This window comes from Aptenodytes patagonicus, chromosome 6, assembly GCF_965638725.1.
Source record: "Aptenodytes patagonicus chromosome 6, bAptPat1.pri.cur, whole genome shotgun sequence".
Classification (NCBI taxonomy): domain Eukaryota; kingdom Metazoa; phylum Chordata; class Aves; order Sphenisciformes; family Spheniscidae; genus Aptenodytes; species Aptenodytes patagonicus.
The window spans coordinates 47,558,206-47,575,759 of record NC_134954.1 but is presented as its reverse complement, the minus strand read 5'-3'; the positions used below and the strand labels follow the sequence as shown (position 1 = coordinate 47,575,759).

The window sequence follows — 17,554 nt, the reverse complement described above, 5'->3', positions numbered from 1 at the left end:
TATCCATTGAAGACAGTGAGCAAATTAAACACTCAGGACAGGGAAAAAGAATATCGTGCATCTCAGGAGGGGGAGCCCCTCCCATCTCCACAGAATCAATTAAATTTCCACAACCAGAAACATATTCAGTGATACTTTGTTTATAGAAGAACCTTGAAACAGATCATTGTCCTTGTCTGTCCTTATAACTGTGTGATGTCCTTCTGTGTATCTTGAAAAATTACTTACTGCATATTATCAATTCATATTTGTAACATGCATCTTCATGACTATCTGGAACACTCAGAAATGCTATAAAAAGAATAGTACCTATTTTTAAAATAACAACTGTGCTTTTTTCTTTTAGCTGTTTTCCTAAGAAAACAAGCTTTTGCAACTGAACTGTTTGCCGTCTCTTTTCCTGTGCCAGTTGCTTTTGGATTGGTTAGCAAATTTCAGTCGAGCATGACAGACCGCTAGAAATCTCAATATATTTTCAACTTCAAGAAATTGTTGTGAAGTTACTGGCACGTGGTAAATGAGGGAAAAGCAGGCAGAACTCACCCATTTTTAACTTGTTGAGCAGTAAGCCACTGGCCAACCAGTACAACATCCTGGCTGGCTGGCCAGCCTCAATGTCATCTCCCTGCTGAGCTAAAGCATGCTCTGTTCTGCCCTGTTTGCTGAGGGGGATGACGAGGGTGACAAGGAGGGAGAGAGCTGTTGCAGAAGGGGAAGGAACATGCTGGACAAGTCTCCATTAATTCTGCCACTTGCAGCAACCTGCCCGTATGAACTTCTTAAGCCAGCTTTGTCACCAAACCACTGTGGAATAACTACCTCCTCTCCAAACAGTTAAATAACTGTTTGGAGACTAATCTGCCTAAACTAGCATATCTCAGTATTGCTGCAACTACCCTTTCACGTAAATTACAATTTTTTGTGTCATTTCCTTTCTTGCTACACAGTTTACCATTTTTCACTGCCAGTCTGATTTATTAGTTAAAGTTCCTTGGGCCAGACCTGTACAGGATAAAAAAGCATGTACTGTAGTTTCACTGAAGGTAAATTTGTCACCAATTTACTCAGAATTTTTTTAGCATGGCTTCGAATTATATTTTACACAGTTCATTTCATCTGGATTCTTTGGAAGTTTTAGGGAAATTCATTCACCTGTGTTACTCACAAGGAAGAGAAACATACCTTTTCTTCGATTTGTGCATAGAAAGGAATTCAAATTGATGAAATCTTGAACCATGGATGGCCCTCAACAGGGAGCAGTCTGAATATTTTATTTTTAAAATGGCTTTATTCAGATAACAAAAATTCTTGGGGTTTATATAAATAAGCAATTGCCAGCAGCACTGTGGACTTGGTAAGAACACCAGTGACCCCACTGCGGTAAACTTCAAACTTTTCTCTAAAAGCTCACAGAGAGCGTAGCAGCAAGATTTTCACATTAAAACCAAAACTTTAGGAAAAAATAACATTACAGTTCTCATAGCAGTACTCTTTCACCTCTGTTGGATACATGCTAGATAGACTCAAGTGCCCCATCTTTGCATCTACCCCGCTCCTGCAGAAATGATGCACCCTGTACACATACACAAGCCAACTGCTGATGAACATGCACCAGGTGTTGCACTCATGCAGTAGAGAAATTTGGATCACAATTTAGCAAGCTGCATTCCTGGGCCAAGTACTACATTACTATTAGAGTCAGACAATTTCCAAGCCAGCAGGCACTGCAGAAAAGTTATGAATACCAAAGAATGCAGCCATGTCAGTTTTCACATTGTGCCACATGTGCTTACTTATTTGAAAATGTGATGTTGTGTCTTATCTTTAGTTATTTATCTGATACACCAATGTCAGGTGTAGTGACCTGTGGTTTTAGTTTTAAAAAGCTTGCTTCTCTAGCTTGAACCTGGGGTCTGGGAAAGATTCAAAATTGACAGGAGTGAACGTAGCTTCTCACAGCATCCTGCCCAAGGTACTTCCACATGTAACTCCTGCAGTTTAATACCGACGTCATGGCTGTTCAGGAACCTGAAAATTCCTTTGAGCTTGATGACAAACCAGCTTAAGTGGCAATTCTGCTGTGTTTGGAAGTCTTCCCCAGGAACTACCCCAGTCAACTACCACAGAAAGGACAGAAAACTAACCAAACCACAACAGACCTGAGCCCCAGCCTTCAATGGGTTAAAATCTTTTCTAACTCTCTACCAGCAACAGGAGATAGCAAATCTGCCTCGAGCCACAATTGCTGTCAATTTTAGTATTTTACTTTGACCATGTCTATGGTTACTGTTTCCATTTCCACCCAATATAATAGAAAACATTTGAGTAAAAACTACTGGAGTACTTCTTAAATAGATATACCTGCCTTCAGGTCTCAGTTATTCACATCTTTACAATGGAAAGATGTGGCTAGTTAGCTGGAGAAAGATCTTAGTGAAAGAATTTCATTCAACTTGTTAACAGCTGATCCTTTTATTTTGTCTTTATTCAACATTGGTTAATAGGATTCTATGGGAAGGGCTGTATCATGCCTTCAAAGAACAGAGGGCTTCTGTGCACACAAATAAAAGCAAGAACAGAAGGTTCCAGGGCTGAATTCCCTGAAAAAGTGATTCCTGAAGAAACAATTATATGGCAGTGTATGTCAATAACAGAGTAAAAAAAGAGAAGAAATCCCACTCAAGACAGAGGTGGAAGAAGTATCACTCTGTCTCGTACATTCTGTTGGGCGCTGGTTCTCAAACTAAAGTCTTCTTGTTACCTTGCTGGATTCCTCCAGTTGAGTGCCTCGTTTCCAGGCCTCGGAGAACATGGAGCTGACAATACTTTGGGAACGGACATGTCCGGCTGGCTGGGTGTCAGAAACTCCACTGTCAGACTGATTAGAATGATTTGATTGAGATTCTGTTTAGAAGAAAGTTAAAAAATAGTTAGCATATGTTTCTGAATGTGAGAGTAAAGTCGTTGTGCTTATAATGCAACTCTGTGTGACATTTATTAGTCACACTTGTTAAACATGTTATCCAAAGGACATTGTTCCCACTAACTACTGCATAAGCTCTAGCTCACATACAGGCCGTTGCTGTCTGGAAAACAAAACAGTGCAACAGATCCCTGGTATTAACCAAATCTGAAGCTCCACAGAGATGACAGCACGTCAGATGTGCTGCAAAGTAAAAACACACTGCAGTTGTATAGGTTCTGAAACACCCAACAGCTCCTGCACTTTGGGAAAAGCCCCATTTCATGCAATGCACGCAGACTGCTCTCTCCAACACTCCTTCCCAGCACAACCTTAGAAACAGACACTGGACATAGGCTGAGGACAGGCAAACTACGCTAGCCGAGGCAGCAGTCTGCTTCTGACTGCTCCATTCCTCAAGTGAAGGGAAGGAATGATGCGTATCCTGTAACTAGCAAATGCAGATGATGCTCTGGGTCCACAGGGTATCTTGAAAAGACAGCAGCAGCCACTGCCAGACTGATTTATCCAGCCTGGCACCTGCTTTCTGTGTAGTCCCAAGCTGTCCTGGGAAAAAGCATCTAGGCACAAGCTGGATTGTAGCTCTGGCAGAACATGCATGGCTGGTGGGCTGTGGCTCAGCTCCCCACAAAAGAAACTTTATCAGAAAAACACAGCTTGGATGGAGAAATTGTCAGTAACCAAGAATTTACTGCTACACCTGGCAAGCTGTTCCACACATTTGAAAAAACATGGTGCCTTCCCAGTTAGGCTCGATTTGCTTAGCTCATTCTCACAGGCTACTTTCTGAACCTTTCCAGTTCAGTAGCATTACTTCCTGACCTGTATCTGCAATGGACAAAACACTTTCACACAATAACCTGTTTTCAATAATGAAACTTGCCCCTGAGGGTTCAGAATAACCTTGCAGAGTGTCAGCTCTGAACAGTGAATTGAGACTATATAAATGACTCATCAATTTTTAAACTGTTATGTGCTACAAAAAAACAGTCCCAGTCCTGCTGAGAGGTGAACAGGAGCATATTACTGCAGGCATACACAGTTTGACACAGGAACAGAAACAGTATTTTCAAAGTTTGTCTCTAAAGAGATTGTTTGGATCTTTGCCTTTGGGCAGGGACTATTTCTCATTTTCCAATTTCAAATATTTCAGTCAACAAAAGCAGTTTAAGAGCTACACACGCAAATCTCTATGCAAAACATAGATTTGATTTCTTTTTTCAGATAGGTGAAGATAGAGACATCAGGAATTTGAAAGGAAGTTTCCTCTTCTCAGTATCAGAAAAACTTTTTTTTTTCCGGAGGTGAACAAGAAAGTACTATATGTTCCAAATACATACACCACTGCAAGTAATATAATAAAAAGTTTTTTATATGCTGCTTTATATATGTATGTATGTTAAACATAAAGTCTATGTTTTAGACTAAAAATAGCATGAAAGACTTTGGAGAAACAGTCCATTTCTGGCAATAGTCTCTCTTGAGGTCTCCAGATAGCAGATGATAAAAAAGGTAATTAAATCTTTCTATTATGAGACAGATCACATTATTACCTGGCAAACTAGATGAGCTGGAGCCCGACTTGATACTGGAGCTAGACAAGGAAGTCCAGTCATATGCCGATTCTGTTCTCTTCAATGCTTCCTGATAGTTCATGTATAGTTGCCTCCCATACTAAGCAAAATGACAAATTTAACAACTGTAAAGGCTGTGTACCCTTTTCAGACTGTGGAGCTCCACCTCTGGCTTCTCTATTCCACCTTTTTTTCCCCCAGAGAAAAACAACAGGCTCTTTGTTAAGGAGCTCAGGCAACATCAATTCAGTGCAAATTTCATTTTGTTTTATTTAAAAAAAGTGGCAACTCCCTTCCCCCAACCTTTTGCTTTTTTATTAGTGAATTGCTGAAAGAAAGAAAAACAGTTTACTTATGCTAGAAGAGATAGTGTCAAGCAAGAAATGGGCCAATGAATAAACTAAGCCAACCTGGGGATCTTAGAAAACAATTCTGTTTTCTCAATTCTCTTCCAATAAGCCTTCTTTTTAAAATCTGTAAAGGAGCTGGCTAAAATCTAGCCACGTTAGAACTTCATCATGTGACAAAGAGGTGCAGCAGAAACAAGAAGAAAGGGCCCAATTACTGAATTATCATAACAACAAAGCCTAACAATTTTGCTACGGAATGAAATATGTAAGAAGACTGTACAGTTCATGGGAAGTTAGATTTAGCATGTATTTTGCTAAGTAACTGTAAATGGTTTCAAACCGATACTGACAACAACTCATGGTAACAGTGCAAGACTGCCTAGAGGAGGTTACCTTAGCAATGCGGATGCCATTGATCCATTGGTGTAGAGTTCTTACATCATCACAGCAAAGATACTTTATATACTGGGATTTCTTCTGGATCTGAGGATGCTGCAGAAAAATTGTTAATCCTCATCAATATTTTAATAGTTAGGAATGCAAGGAAAGCCATTTATCTGTTGAGGTCTATAGAGACAAACTTAGTGCTGGAAGCTCTTCAACAGTAGTCTGTATTTTGAGACCACTTAAAAATGTTTGAGAGTATTTCAGGAGGTGGCAGTGGGGATTGCTTCACACATAGATTGGCAGTGTGTCCAGTGTGCACTGACTTCAGGTTTGAAACACTAAGAAAGGGTGAATCTTTCAGTATTTTAGTGCTGTACCTTCTACCTACCAACAGAGTCTTCTGTACCTGTAAAGCTCTTTAGAAATCTTTATACACTCAAGCCAAATTGTCAGAACAGTCTCAGCTTTTAAAAACCTTTTCCAAACACAAGCAAGAGACTGCCAAAGACTAAAGAGTTGTCTCCTTTCACTGCTCTATGGACTAACTCACCACCTGAGGGAGGCAACTAATAAATTTCACCTTCCTCTCACACCAAAATGAACTGGAGGAAAACAAACACACTGGTCTTCTCTGCTTTTGTATGGCTTGAGTGAGACACTCCACAAATGACACGCTATTAAGCACAATTCCATTTTCAGCTTGTAGAGCCTTCAAGGTCCCCACCCTACTGATATGGGGCTATCATCTAAAATACTTGCTGCTCCCACATGCATGTATAAAAAACAGAAAAGGTGCTGTATTTATCAATTCAGCAGTCAAGAAAGAAATGTATATTTTTCAAAAAAGCAGACACTGGAAATCATTCTAGATGGATTATTGAGTTGTTTCCTGTCCATGCTGTAGAAGTTACATGTCTCACAGCTGTCGGGGCAACTCTGAATACTCAAGTTCTTATAATTTCCTCTGTCAGCTTACAGTTCAGTGACACACAGTTTTGCTAGATGATCATAGGTATTTAAGTTTTACTGAAGACTCTCTGAAACATATATCAAAGAACTTTTAATCTCTTTTCAGAATACTTTCTCCTTTTGTCTTCCAAACATAATTATTTCAAAATGAACATGAACATGTTTATCTCCATAAACAGAATATATGTAACTAACTTCATTATGATATTAGATAATTGTTTTCATTTTTCACTACCAGCCTCTTTCACACACATGTTGTATAACAAAGAAGAGTCTATAGAAGCACAAAAAAAAGACTTTGCTAACAAGCCATCTTTTCCCCAGACTTGTTAAAAAATCTGGCTATATAGAAATAAAAGAACCTCTCAGAAATCTAACATTTAGGACCAAGGAGCTAATATATACTAGCAAATGAACTTTATATTTAACAATAGCATAGCATCATAACAGTAAGGTTCAAGATAGACAAAGGAAGCAAACATGTAAAGACAAATCCATTCTGGACTTCAGTGAGAACCGGCCTTTGAGTTTGTATTTGCCATTCAGCTCTCCAAAAAACATGTTCATGTTTTGAAGATATTTCCCAGCTTAGTGAGTCTTTGGGGCACAAAACTGAGTTTCTATTAAAAAAAAACCTGTATGGCTTCTGTACATTGGTACTAATATAAAACATTGAGGTAACATTTTAAGAATTGAGGAAGGCAGAACACAATCCTGCTAAATATAGTAATTTGGTGATTCATCAGTTCCACACTGAAAACATAGCTTCACTTTGTCTAAGTTACCCGACTAACTCTACCCCGTTAATTTACCTAAATAAGCCAATAAGGGACAATTTAGACACATTAAAATTTGACTTTAACATCTTCATGTCTTCATTTATGCTCAAAATAGCAATACTTTTTTAAAAAAATCTACTTAGATAAGACTTAGTCTGGTTTACTCTGTGTGGTCAACAAGTCTGAAAAAATAATTCACTATTAACCTGTCAATATGATGCGGATAGAAAGTGACATGTAAGCAGAAGAAATCAATTTACTTCAAGGAATTTATAAATATCTACAAACTGACATTTTTGCTTTTAATTGCATTCAATTAACTGCACCAATGACCTATAAGAACATGGAAAATATTTCCACTTTCAGCTGTATGCTTTCTCCCTTAGTATCATGTCCCATATTTGATATTCAGTGTCTACCTCTCAGTGGGCCCAAATGCATGTTGCCCCATCTACCAGAAGATTAAATCCTTTTTTCACACAGTGAACAGGCAGCCACACACTCCAGGCACATAAAACATTCTAATGTACTGACATATGCAACACCACATGAGCTACAAATCAGGGACAGTAAGAGGTCAAAGGAAAACTGTAAGTACAACTATAACCATCTCTTGTTACTCATACCATTTTCAAATCCATGAAGACACTTTACTTGCTATGAACATACTGTGAAAACCTGTTTTAAAATAGCTTTGTAGCTAGCTATCTTGCAGGAGCTGACACCATTTTGAATACTGTGTGGGAGTCAAGAGACTGGGAGATGAGTTGATGCAATTTAAAATAACTTGAAGTACTCAAGTTATTAATCTCACAGTTTAAGATCAGGTCACTGCTTTCATAACATTTTTTTCTACTTGTTCATTCTACCTGTCCTTTATACTCTGAAGTTTCTTCCTTTACAGCATCCCCTTTCCCTCAGGTTGGGCAATACGGGTAGACTTGACTCTCTAATACCGATTTCTGCACAACTCTGGACCTACACTCTGAGAAGATGGCAACTCCCTGAAGTTAGCGTTTCAAGGGGTATTATCTCACCGAACCTAAATTGTTGCAAGGTATAGAGTTGCCAAAGGGACAAAAAGAGTTTAGTGTTTTGTTTTAGAGTATGATGAACAATTAAATAGACTGGGATTCATCAGTCTGTAAGTAAGACAATTCAGGGCAATATAAAAATGTTTACAAAGTCCTGAGGAGCATGGAGAACAGGCAACAATTGTTCACTAACTGTTCACTTCCTATACAAGAACTAGGGGAAAACGAAATGGAAAGCAACTGATGGCTCAGAACAAGTAAAAGAGCATACAAGGTGTACCTAACTGCTGCAGCATTCTAAAAGTTTCTTGGAATGCCAAAAGAGACAGGGCATACTCAAAGAGTAAGAATACACCTAGGGCTATTGAACAGCCAAGATCCACTCCCTGGCTCCCTAAATTTCTAAAGGCTGAAAAAGTATTCTGTGGAAGTTATCTCTGCAAGACTGTCCTGTACTTCTAATTTTTCCCTAAGCAGCTTATAAAGAAAGTCCACTGTCAGAGAAACCTAGGGTGCTAGATGAATCCAGTATTCTGGATTCTTCTGCTGCTCACTATGATCTTTTTTCCTCCCCCACCATGCAATCCACACAGATCTTCCGGCAGGAGGAGGAAATCTGTCAGCTTGATGGGGAAGAAAGTGATTCATAGCCATTTCTCCCCTCTGCACTAGTCCCCGCATGGCATTTTCTCTTTTTTTTTTTACTGTATTTCTGTCAAGGAGGCTCTTTACAACAACTCCACAGAAAACATAGTTAAACATTGCTTTCTCATTGTCACTGTAACTTAAAGCAATTTAGATTTCTCACATGCAGAATGAAAATAATTGAGACATTTGCCCTGAAAACCAACAGGCATAGTTTTCCAATTGTTATATTAGTATAGGAAGTGTATTCTAAATTATAATCTCTCCCAGGATTAATACTGTGTTAATCAGCTCTTGCTCACAATTAGGAAGCAGAGTTACTACAAGGGACTAAGATTAGTGTGGAAATGTTTCAAGATCTTTAATTGCTCTTTTCAGTATGAGAAATTTTAAAACAATTAACAAGTTACCTTTAGCACTAGACAATAGTCTGTGGGTGCTTTGTATTTGTTCCGATAGTCCTGTCCATAGTAAACATTGACATGATCTAGCTGTAGAAAGCACACAAGATCCCGCGAGACCTATTAAATACAAAAATAATCATTTACAAAATATCTTTATATGAAAACCACACAGTGACAAAGTCAGTCCAGTGTTAAGATCCAATACTAATATAAGGTCTAGTTAAGGTCTAATATTAGTTTCAATCTGATTCGAAAATCTCCAATACAAGAAGGAGATACAGCCATGCATAAACTCTTAAATCAGACATTCATTTTTAACCAGGATATCCTTTTCCAAATTCAGTCTGTTTTTTTGCGTTTTGTCTGCATTTTGCCTTTTGACAACATATTACACCAGACTACTAATGTTTATTCAGAGTTGGTATCAGGAGAAAATAAATAGGACTGGTTGACCAGGAACTTTTTAACAGCTGCTGGTTACATTTTGTCTTGGTAATAATCAAGGTGTCCAAATTCCAATGTGACCGTGAGTATAATTTTAATGATGTTTGGCAGTGATTGTAGGGCACAGAATTTCAACAGACTATCTTACATATAGATTGTTTTAACGAAGCAAAAGGCTGTGGAAAGAACATCTGAGATGTATTCAGCTCTAAAGGGAGCTGATGTGCTAACAGAGATTTCCTCTTCATTGCCAGCTGTGTGGGAGGTGGACTTCCTGTACTGGGGATGAATTGATGCTGTCAAGACTGATGGATTCATGGACAACTTGAACTCACAGTAGTTCAGCCTTGAAGCTATAATGCATTTGTAGCAGCTTTCTATTTACTTTTCATTATTGATTCACGCAGAACAGCATTAAGTGACACTGAAGAAATGGTATTATATTTACCAGTTTCAAAAAACTTAGCACAAATTGGTCCAAAAAGAATCCTATTTGTATGAACTAACTAAACCAAATAAAATTATGCAGACTGATTGTGGAGTTGGTCTGATATTTTATGATTGGCATTTGCAGTGCAATTTTGTCCTTCATCTGAATTCTGCTTGAGAAAAGACAGCCTCTTAACTCCACCAATCATTTTTCCTCAAGTGTTTCTGAACATCTACCCCTGAGCCCACTCAAAAAGCAGACCTTTGTCTTCTTGTATTTTTAAATTTGGGGTTACACCCTTCACATCAACTGCTACCACAGTAATTTACACAATATTTCCATGATAAAGCTGCACTTTTAATTAAGGGATGTGGCGCTAGGCAAGGCATAGCTAAACCAAAATTTAAGGCTGACTCTTGTGTCCATGATTTACCAGTAAAACAATTCAGTGAAATTGCTTTAAAATAGCATACCTTTGCCTTCCCTTTAGGGACATAGTAGATTCCAGAAGCTCGAAGAAGAAAGTAACGTTTTTTCCAAGACTTCTTACCATCCTCTTTCAGCCACAAAACTCCCTCAATCTCTGGCACTGTTACAGAACTTCCACAGAAACATTCCTGCCGATAAACACAGTGGTTTGGGAAGAGAGAAAGAGACAGAACATACAGCATGCAGTGGTTTGTTTTTAATGACTGAAATTCTTTATTTCAGGAATGCACACGTAACAGGGACGGCTCTTTTTTTCATGCAGTAATAGGAAATACTACATATGAAAAGGAGATCAATTGTAGAAGCTATAACATAATTCAGACAAATACAATAGGGTATCTTAGCATTTTCTCAGCACAAGAGTGACAACAAAAATATTAGCAGCTACTGTAAAGATTTTCTAACTGCTATTTCTATTATCAGTAATAGATCCCCCAATGGCTTTACCGGCTTCAAAGTCACGAGGTCACCTTATAGATTTAGCCTCATAAGTCTAAGTATACACAAAACCTAATTACATATCCATCAGACACAGCTATAATTCATTCCATGAGTACTTTGTTGCTACTAACTGCCAACACTGCAATTTCTGTTAAGGTTCTATTTATAAAGAGCTAACAGAGGAAAACAAATGCTTTAAATACACTCCAGATTAATATGCAGCACAGAGATTTATGAGTAATCCTAGAAGACAGAAAGAATTAGACAGGATTACATCCCTCTGCATCTCATGGCTTCAAGCATCTTTTCGATCCACAGTATTCACATGACCACTATTAAAACCCATATTAATAATATACTAACAGCATACATATGCTATGTGTAAGTTAAATTGTATTAAGTATAATCCAAAATTAAATACCAAAAATATTTACTGTTGTGTAACTACTGAAATCATAATCATTATTCTGGAAATCAAGTGGAAGCTGTGACACTTCAGCATGGGTATGTCTTGACAAAAGTGTCACAAACCCATTCAGTTTTCAGCTTACGGAGGCTATGGTTACTGTTTGCTTTATTTGCTCCACACACTTTTTTTTTTTTTGTCCTTAGTTCTGTAAACTATTTAATGTGTTCAATACTAATTGACTTCCTTTTCTGTCACTCATTTTTAAAATTTAATATTTGGTTGTTTATTTTAAAATGTAACTGAAACAATTTTAAACTACTTTGCTTATTAACAAAATTTAAAATATTAACATAGACCAGTGACTGAACCAATGCTATAGAATTTTGTAGAGAATAACCATTTGGAGAGTACTAGTAAAAAAATCTCTACTACCACAGGTCAAAGAACAGGTGACAGTTCTGCAAATTTTGACTGTTTTTAGCCACAGTTACAGGTAATCTCATTTTGATTATCACGGTGTATGGAATTTTAGTTATTAAACAAAATAAAGACACATTTTTATTAACTGATCTTATCTGAAACAGGGTAACATCAAAACAGCCATTTACCTCAAATGTAACACATTCCATTCACAGTTGCTCCAGAATTACATTCAGCTCCGTCCATCAATTTCAACCACCACAACCTTTTAGAGTTTAGCTTCAAACTCTGAAATGACCACTATGCCCTGTTTGTTTTGGCAGTCTTACCTCTAGCAGCACCTCTTTATTTCTGTCTGCCATCTCAGAGGTTTCTTTTTTCCCCAGAAGATAGTTCTGTAACAAGAGAAAGCTTAATATTTCTATAGGCATTCTGAAATCAAGCCAAATAACATTTCTCATTTACCTTTCTGTAGCAGTAAGAGAAAAACAGCTATTATCTAAGAACAATACATTAAGTGAACAAAACTTTGTAGTCGAATTGAAACTACCTGTAAGACTGCCAAATAATACATGGAACTAAGTTATAACCACTTTTTCCAGAAATACCAATCAGTCCATACTCTTATTTTAAGTAAACCTCAAACAACATTTTCCTGGCTTTCCACAAAACAAACAGCTGCCTGGCACAATGCATCCAGAAATAAAAATACTATGAACTTGAAAATCCCAGAACAAAAATATAAAAAAACCCCAGAGATCTTTAAACTTGTTACATACTGCCATTATTTATGTGTTCAAAGAAGCACACACAGAAGCAATGTGCTTCTTTCCACCTTGCCCTGACAGTTTTGCTGAATAACTATTTATTTTTCATGAAGAATTATGAAATACTCCTTGTCTTCTTAAAAGGAACCTAACTATGCATAGGTACTGTATCTTATTTAGTAAGAAGTTTTGTACTCTTCTTCAGCTTGGAAAGGACTGGGACAATGAAAATCTTCCTCTTCCTAATCCCTGGCTCTTATACTGGAGAAAAAACAATATTCACAAACTTTAGCCAGTTCAGTATTTTAAACCAAGGAGAGATAGTAGGTTTATGCTGGTACCTCATTCTTATTGACAGTGTCTACCATATGTACTGATAGTAAACGTATCAACTACAAGCTTTTAAAAACAATTTAGAGTTTTGCTGCTTTGTTGCAAAGCACTTGAATAAGAACTGGTTTTCAATTCTTGTTTAAAAAAAATAATCAGAAACACTGATGGTGTCTCAAAGGATGAGCATGCAAAACTGATACTCAGTTTAAATCCAAGAAATTACCACATAAATGCCATACAGATATAGAAATAATCTGTGACCCCGAAAGGGAATACATTAGGTAAGAGTTAAGAGACAGATCAAGTGATATTATATCCAGTTCTTTTCAATTCAAATTCTTCAAAGAGCCACCTTCTGCTTTTCTGTTTCTATTCCTCCACTCCCTTACAACACTGAACTGCTGCTGGATACCAAATCTGTAGCTACCATTTGAAAGAAGAGAGGCCTTCGAGGCCATTTGAAAGAGAAGAGGGGCCTTTGGTTTCCTAGCCAGGGAACAGGAAACACAGGTGAATAGAGGCAGGTCCCAGCTTCCACAGGGAGGGACACATGCTCTCTTCTCTTCACTTGCCATTTGACCATGGAGTAGCTATTCTCTTAGATTTTCTCTTCCCCTTCTTGCCAGCAATGTAAGAATGCACAGTGGAGAGGCATTACTATTAGCAGTATCTGCCAACACCTTTCTTGCACATTTACATATTTGAACAGCACTAAGTATTGGTGTAAATGCCATGAAACTGCTTGCCTTCATCTCCATTAAAATTACCCACAAACACATTAGTAAACAGATTGCTTCAGCTCATAGTTTTCTGCTAGGGACTTGATTTTGTGCCAACCACAATGTGGATGTACACAGTGCCAAAATGTAAAGTTGCCTGGCATTTTAATATATACACAAATATCGAAATAAAAGTATGAAAATGAACGCTACCAAAAAAAGTAAGAAACGGCAATCAGGCGTGCATGTGTGCACGCACACACGCATTCAACATGAACCTCAGGCTTACCTGGGGATTCTTGAAAAGTGCGTATTTCTCTATACGTTCCACGAACATTAGTTTGTTTTGACTATCTCTTGTCCAGTTCAGAAGATTTTCAACTAAATTTTCATGATCTTCAAAGATCCTTTCTGCAGCAATAACAAGAGAGCAAATACATTTGAATCTGTCACATTTTGTGATAGAAACTACTCTGTACTCATATCTGGGAGACAAGGCATATACGTAGAGAAAATAGAGTTCAAGGTCTACTAAAATGGGGAAGAAGTTTACATTAAGAAACTAAAAGAACTTAAGTCAACTTTCAGACGCGCCTGGTTTAATTTTACACATACACTCACTCAACACACTCACTTCCATCTCTTCAGGCTTATAGTTCCATCAACATATGAAGCGTTTTTCTTTTTTTTACCCGACAAAGCCAACCATGCCACATGAACACAGCAGACTCAAATGACAACATTTCAAATGTTACGAGTACAAATAAGAAGGTTATCACATTTATATGTAGTCTGGTCCACACAATCCCTGGAGGAATGAGGCAGCTTTTTCAGCACAAAATTTGTTTCTACATCCCCAATCACTATCTCACTCATAAAGTATCAAAAAAAGTAATAGACAATGATTAGAGGGAAAAAAAAATGCTTCCGAAATGCAGAATACCCATGGGTAGTGAGGGTATTGTAGAAGAAGTCTGAAAACTGACACTATTTCTTACAATCTATCTTGCTGAATAAATAATGTATCAACAACGGCTTCCGAGAACTCTGAGCTTTGACTCTCTGTTGAAATAGTTATCACTAGTACAAGATACTGAAAATAGGCAAAAGAGAAGAGAGGAAGAAAAAAGAAGAAAATTTACTGAAATGGTAGAGAAGTATCTGAAAACCCTTATTCTAAAATAAATAAGGAAGAATACATCTTTGGGAAACCACTAGACCAACTTTCTCCTCCTTTCTAAGACACTGAAGTAGAATCTTGCTTTCTTCAATTTGTTCCCTCTTCACATAGGCCACACGATGGCATTTCAGCAAATTATTTCTTTCAGAATCCTTTGGGACTTGCTTGACCTTTCAATAGCATCTGAAAGCAGAACACGTTTTTTTTTTTTTCCACAAAATCAATTACACCACATTTTTAGAGGTTATATGGCACTGATCACATCCAGAACTAGGAGGTATCACTAATGAAGACTGAGATGACAGATGACATCTCAACATCTTTGGTAATTAAGAATACTAAGCAGAGTGAATGCAACAAAATGTCATCTGCAGGGAATGAATTAAGGTTTGAGATGACAACACAACATTACTGAGGTCTCAGTGAGACCCTTCTAGGAAGCTTTCGAGTTACAGCTCCCGACTTCCATCAAGCTCTATCAGCAACACAGCAATACTGTCTTCCAAGAAAGTAAAAAAGCTGTTACCTAACGGAAGAACAAAACAAAAAAACTTCAAAGGACTGTGATACAAAAGCTTAAATCTCACTGCAGCCTCATTAACGAAACTGGAGAGCTTTCAAAACAGATCAACTGTTATTACAATAAGAACAATAACTGAACTCAAACATGAAACAACTTATTCACTGAGTGTGTATGTACCTATGGTACGTAAAACTGCATATAATACAATGTTCCTATAATTAAACATACTCTCTAAAATTAAAACATTGTAACTCACAGATACTTCATAGACATACTCTGCTCTAACTAAAAAAAAAAAAAACAAAAAAAACCCAAACCCAAACAACAACCTTTGTCCCAACCAAAACAAACCTTCCAGACTTGTTTCTGTTACAAACTTGCAGGGTAAAACTGGGCAAAGCATTTCATTCTGCATTCTGGAAATAATATCACCGAGTTCTTCTGAAAGTACATCTAAAGCTCATGGTTAAACTGTTAGATAGTAACAGGTGGCCTTCTACTTCAAGTACATGTACCTAAATCAGACTCCTCAAAAACTAGTTAACCACACACATTTGAAGCAGACCACATAAAACGCAAAGACAATCAGGAACTCCACAGGCCTCATGTCTTTCTCTGCAGTTTGTTAGCTTAAAACTTTCACTGCGTTTTATTGAACTGCGCAATTAATGAGCAATCAACTGACAAGAACATGGTAAAATACACTGTGAAGGTACGTAAGTCTTCTGTGTCTCACTAAAGGAAAATATTATAATAAAGGAGTTCCTTCCTCTTACATAGGCATTGCCAGAAAAAATGTTTCAAAAGATGAACCACTGGCAAAATAACACAATACAATACACAACAGTACATAGGGTGAGGGCTTTGTTGTAATCATTTTTTCATCTGTTTTTCAAGTTCCAGTATAAAATATATGAACCAAACAGGCTGCATTTTGGATTGTCTTTTAAAAAAACGTGTGTGAAATCTATGAAAAACTACGTAACAGTTGCCCTACCAAGGATCAAGGAAAGCCAAACTGAAAAATGAGAGAGTAAACTGAATTCTACCCTCTTGCATCTCTCTTAGGTTTATCATGTAGTCTGAATTTAAAATTCTGTAATTATAATAGATGTTGTTCTTTAGCTTGAAACTCTTCCAGTACAGCAGTCAAATTCTGTCATTTCCAGTATGTCACTGATCCCATACAGTAGGGCATGCATATACTTGCAAAACACCCAACAACAAGAGAGATTTGTTAAGCCTGGTTTCATCTCAAAATAATCTTAATTCAGTCACATTGTTAAGTTGGATAAATATGTTTATCTTTCTGTCTGCAGCCTAGCTCTTTGTTTCTAACAGAAGTTAAAAATATTTTTCCCAGTATTTTTTTCCTTTATTCTTTCCAGGCTGCACAGTGAATGGAAATGTCTTGTGAAAGCAAATCTAAGATGGGAAAGAACCCCAGTTGAGCCTTGAGTTCACAATCCTGCTACCTACACATTCAGAGATTTTTCAGTGATAGAAACATAAAATTATTGCAGAACTAATAAGGTTATTTATTCATACTATTCTCATTGGTAAAATGTTACAGAATTACACCTTTGATTTTTATATACCTAATTTGGATTTACATAGAATTTGTACAAATTCAGGCAACTTTTAAGATTTCATTTATTAAAATTTTAAGGTTTTGAGCCTAGTAAGATGTTATTTTTCATATGAAAGGTAGAAGATTCAAAGGATACCTTGTCACCCTACAGTGGCCTTTTTTGTCTAACAATAAGCAAAGTTAACATGCTACACTGCCTGAAATAGAAAAGGTTTCACCAAAAGAGAGAGGAAATATTAATTTGCATTTTAATTTGAAATCAAGATATTGCGGTTCAGTTCTGGGCTTTTCTTTAGTCAACGGGAAAGGTGCTTAACAGCTCTTTGATGTAATTCTTCTCTGATAACAGGGATTAAAAATATTGGGTTTTTTTATCATTTTCCCCCTTCTTTTCCATTCAGATGCTATATCCTTTGGCTAAATGAACAACTTACATTGTGGTATGAGCTATTAGGATCAGTACAAAATACTATTTACAAAGAGGAAGATGCATGGTAAGTTTTTTATCCCTTCTTCTGTGAAGAACACATCAAAACCAAGAGGCTCAGTGACTAGACATTAGTAGAATTCCTATATCACACCTTAGAATTTAGACATGCTTTTAATATGAAAGAAGAAAACATTTCCAGATTGTTCTGAAACAACGTCATTCATGAGCTTTATTACATGAACGAATGGGATGA

General features: G+C 37.1%; 1 protein-coding gene across 3 annotated transcripts in view; it reads right to left on the bottom strand.

The window, feature by feature from the left end:
* RAPH1 (Ras association (RalGDS/AF-6) and pleckstrin homology domains 1) overlaps positions 1 to 17,554 on the bottom strand; it is a 103,639-nt gene that overhangs the window by 10,192 nt on the left and 75,893 nt on the right. For 2 of the 3 annotated variants that reach the window (XM_076342439.1, XM_076342440.1), the window contains exons 7-13: positions 13,867 to 13,988; positions 12,088 to 12,153; positions 10,473 to 10,616; positions 9,132 to 9,242; positions 5,301 to 5,399; positions 4,537 to 4,657; positions 2,762 to 2,904 (exon numbers count right to left, since the gene is read on the bottom strand). In XM_076342439.1, coding sequence (XP_076198554.1) covers positions 2,762 to 2,904; positions 4,537 to 4,657; positions 5,301 to 5,399; positions 9,132 to 9,242; positions 10,473 to 10,616; positions 12,088 to 12,153; positions 13,867 to 13,988 — 806 coding nt within the window. Of the gene's footprint in view, positions 1 to 2,443; positions 2,905 to 4,536; positions 4,658 to 5,300; positions 5,400 to 9,131; positions 9,243 to 10,472; positions 10,617 to 12,087; positions 12,154 to 13,866; positions 13,989 to 17,554 lie in introns of those variants that run through there. The other variant, XM_076342441.1, reaches the window with a different exon arrangement.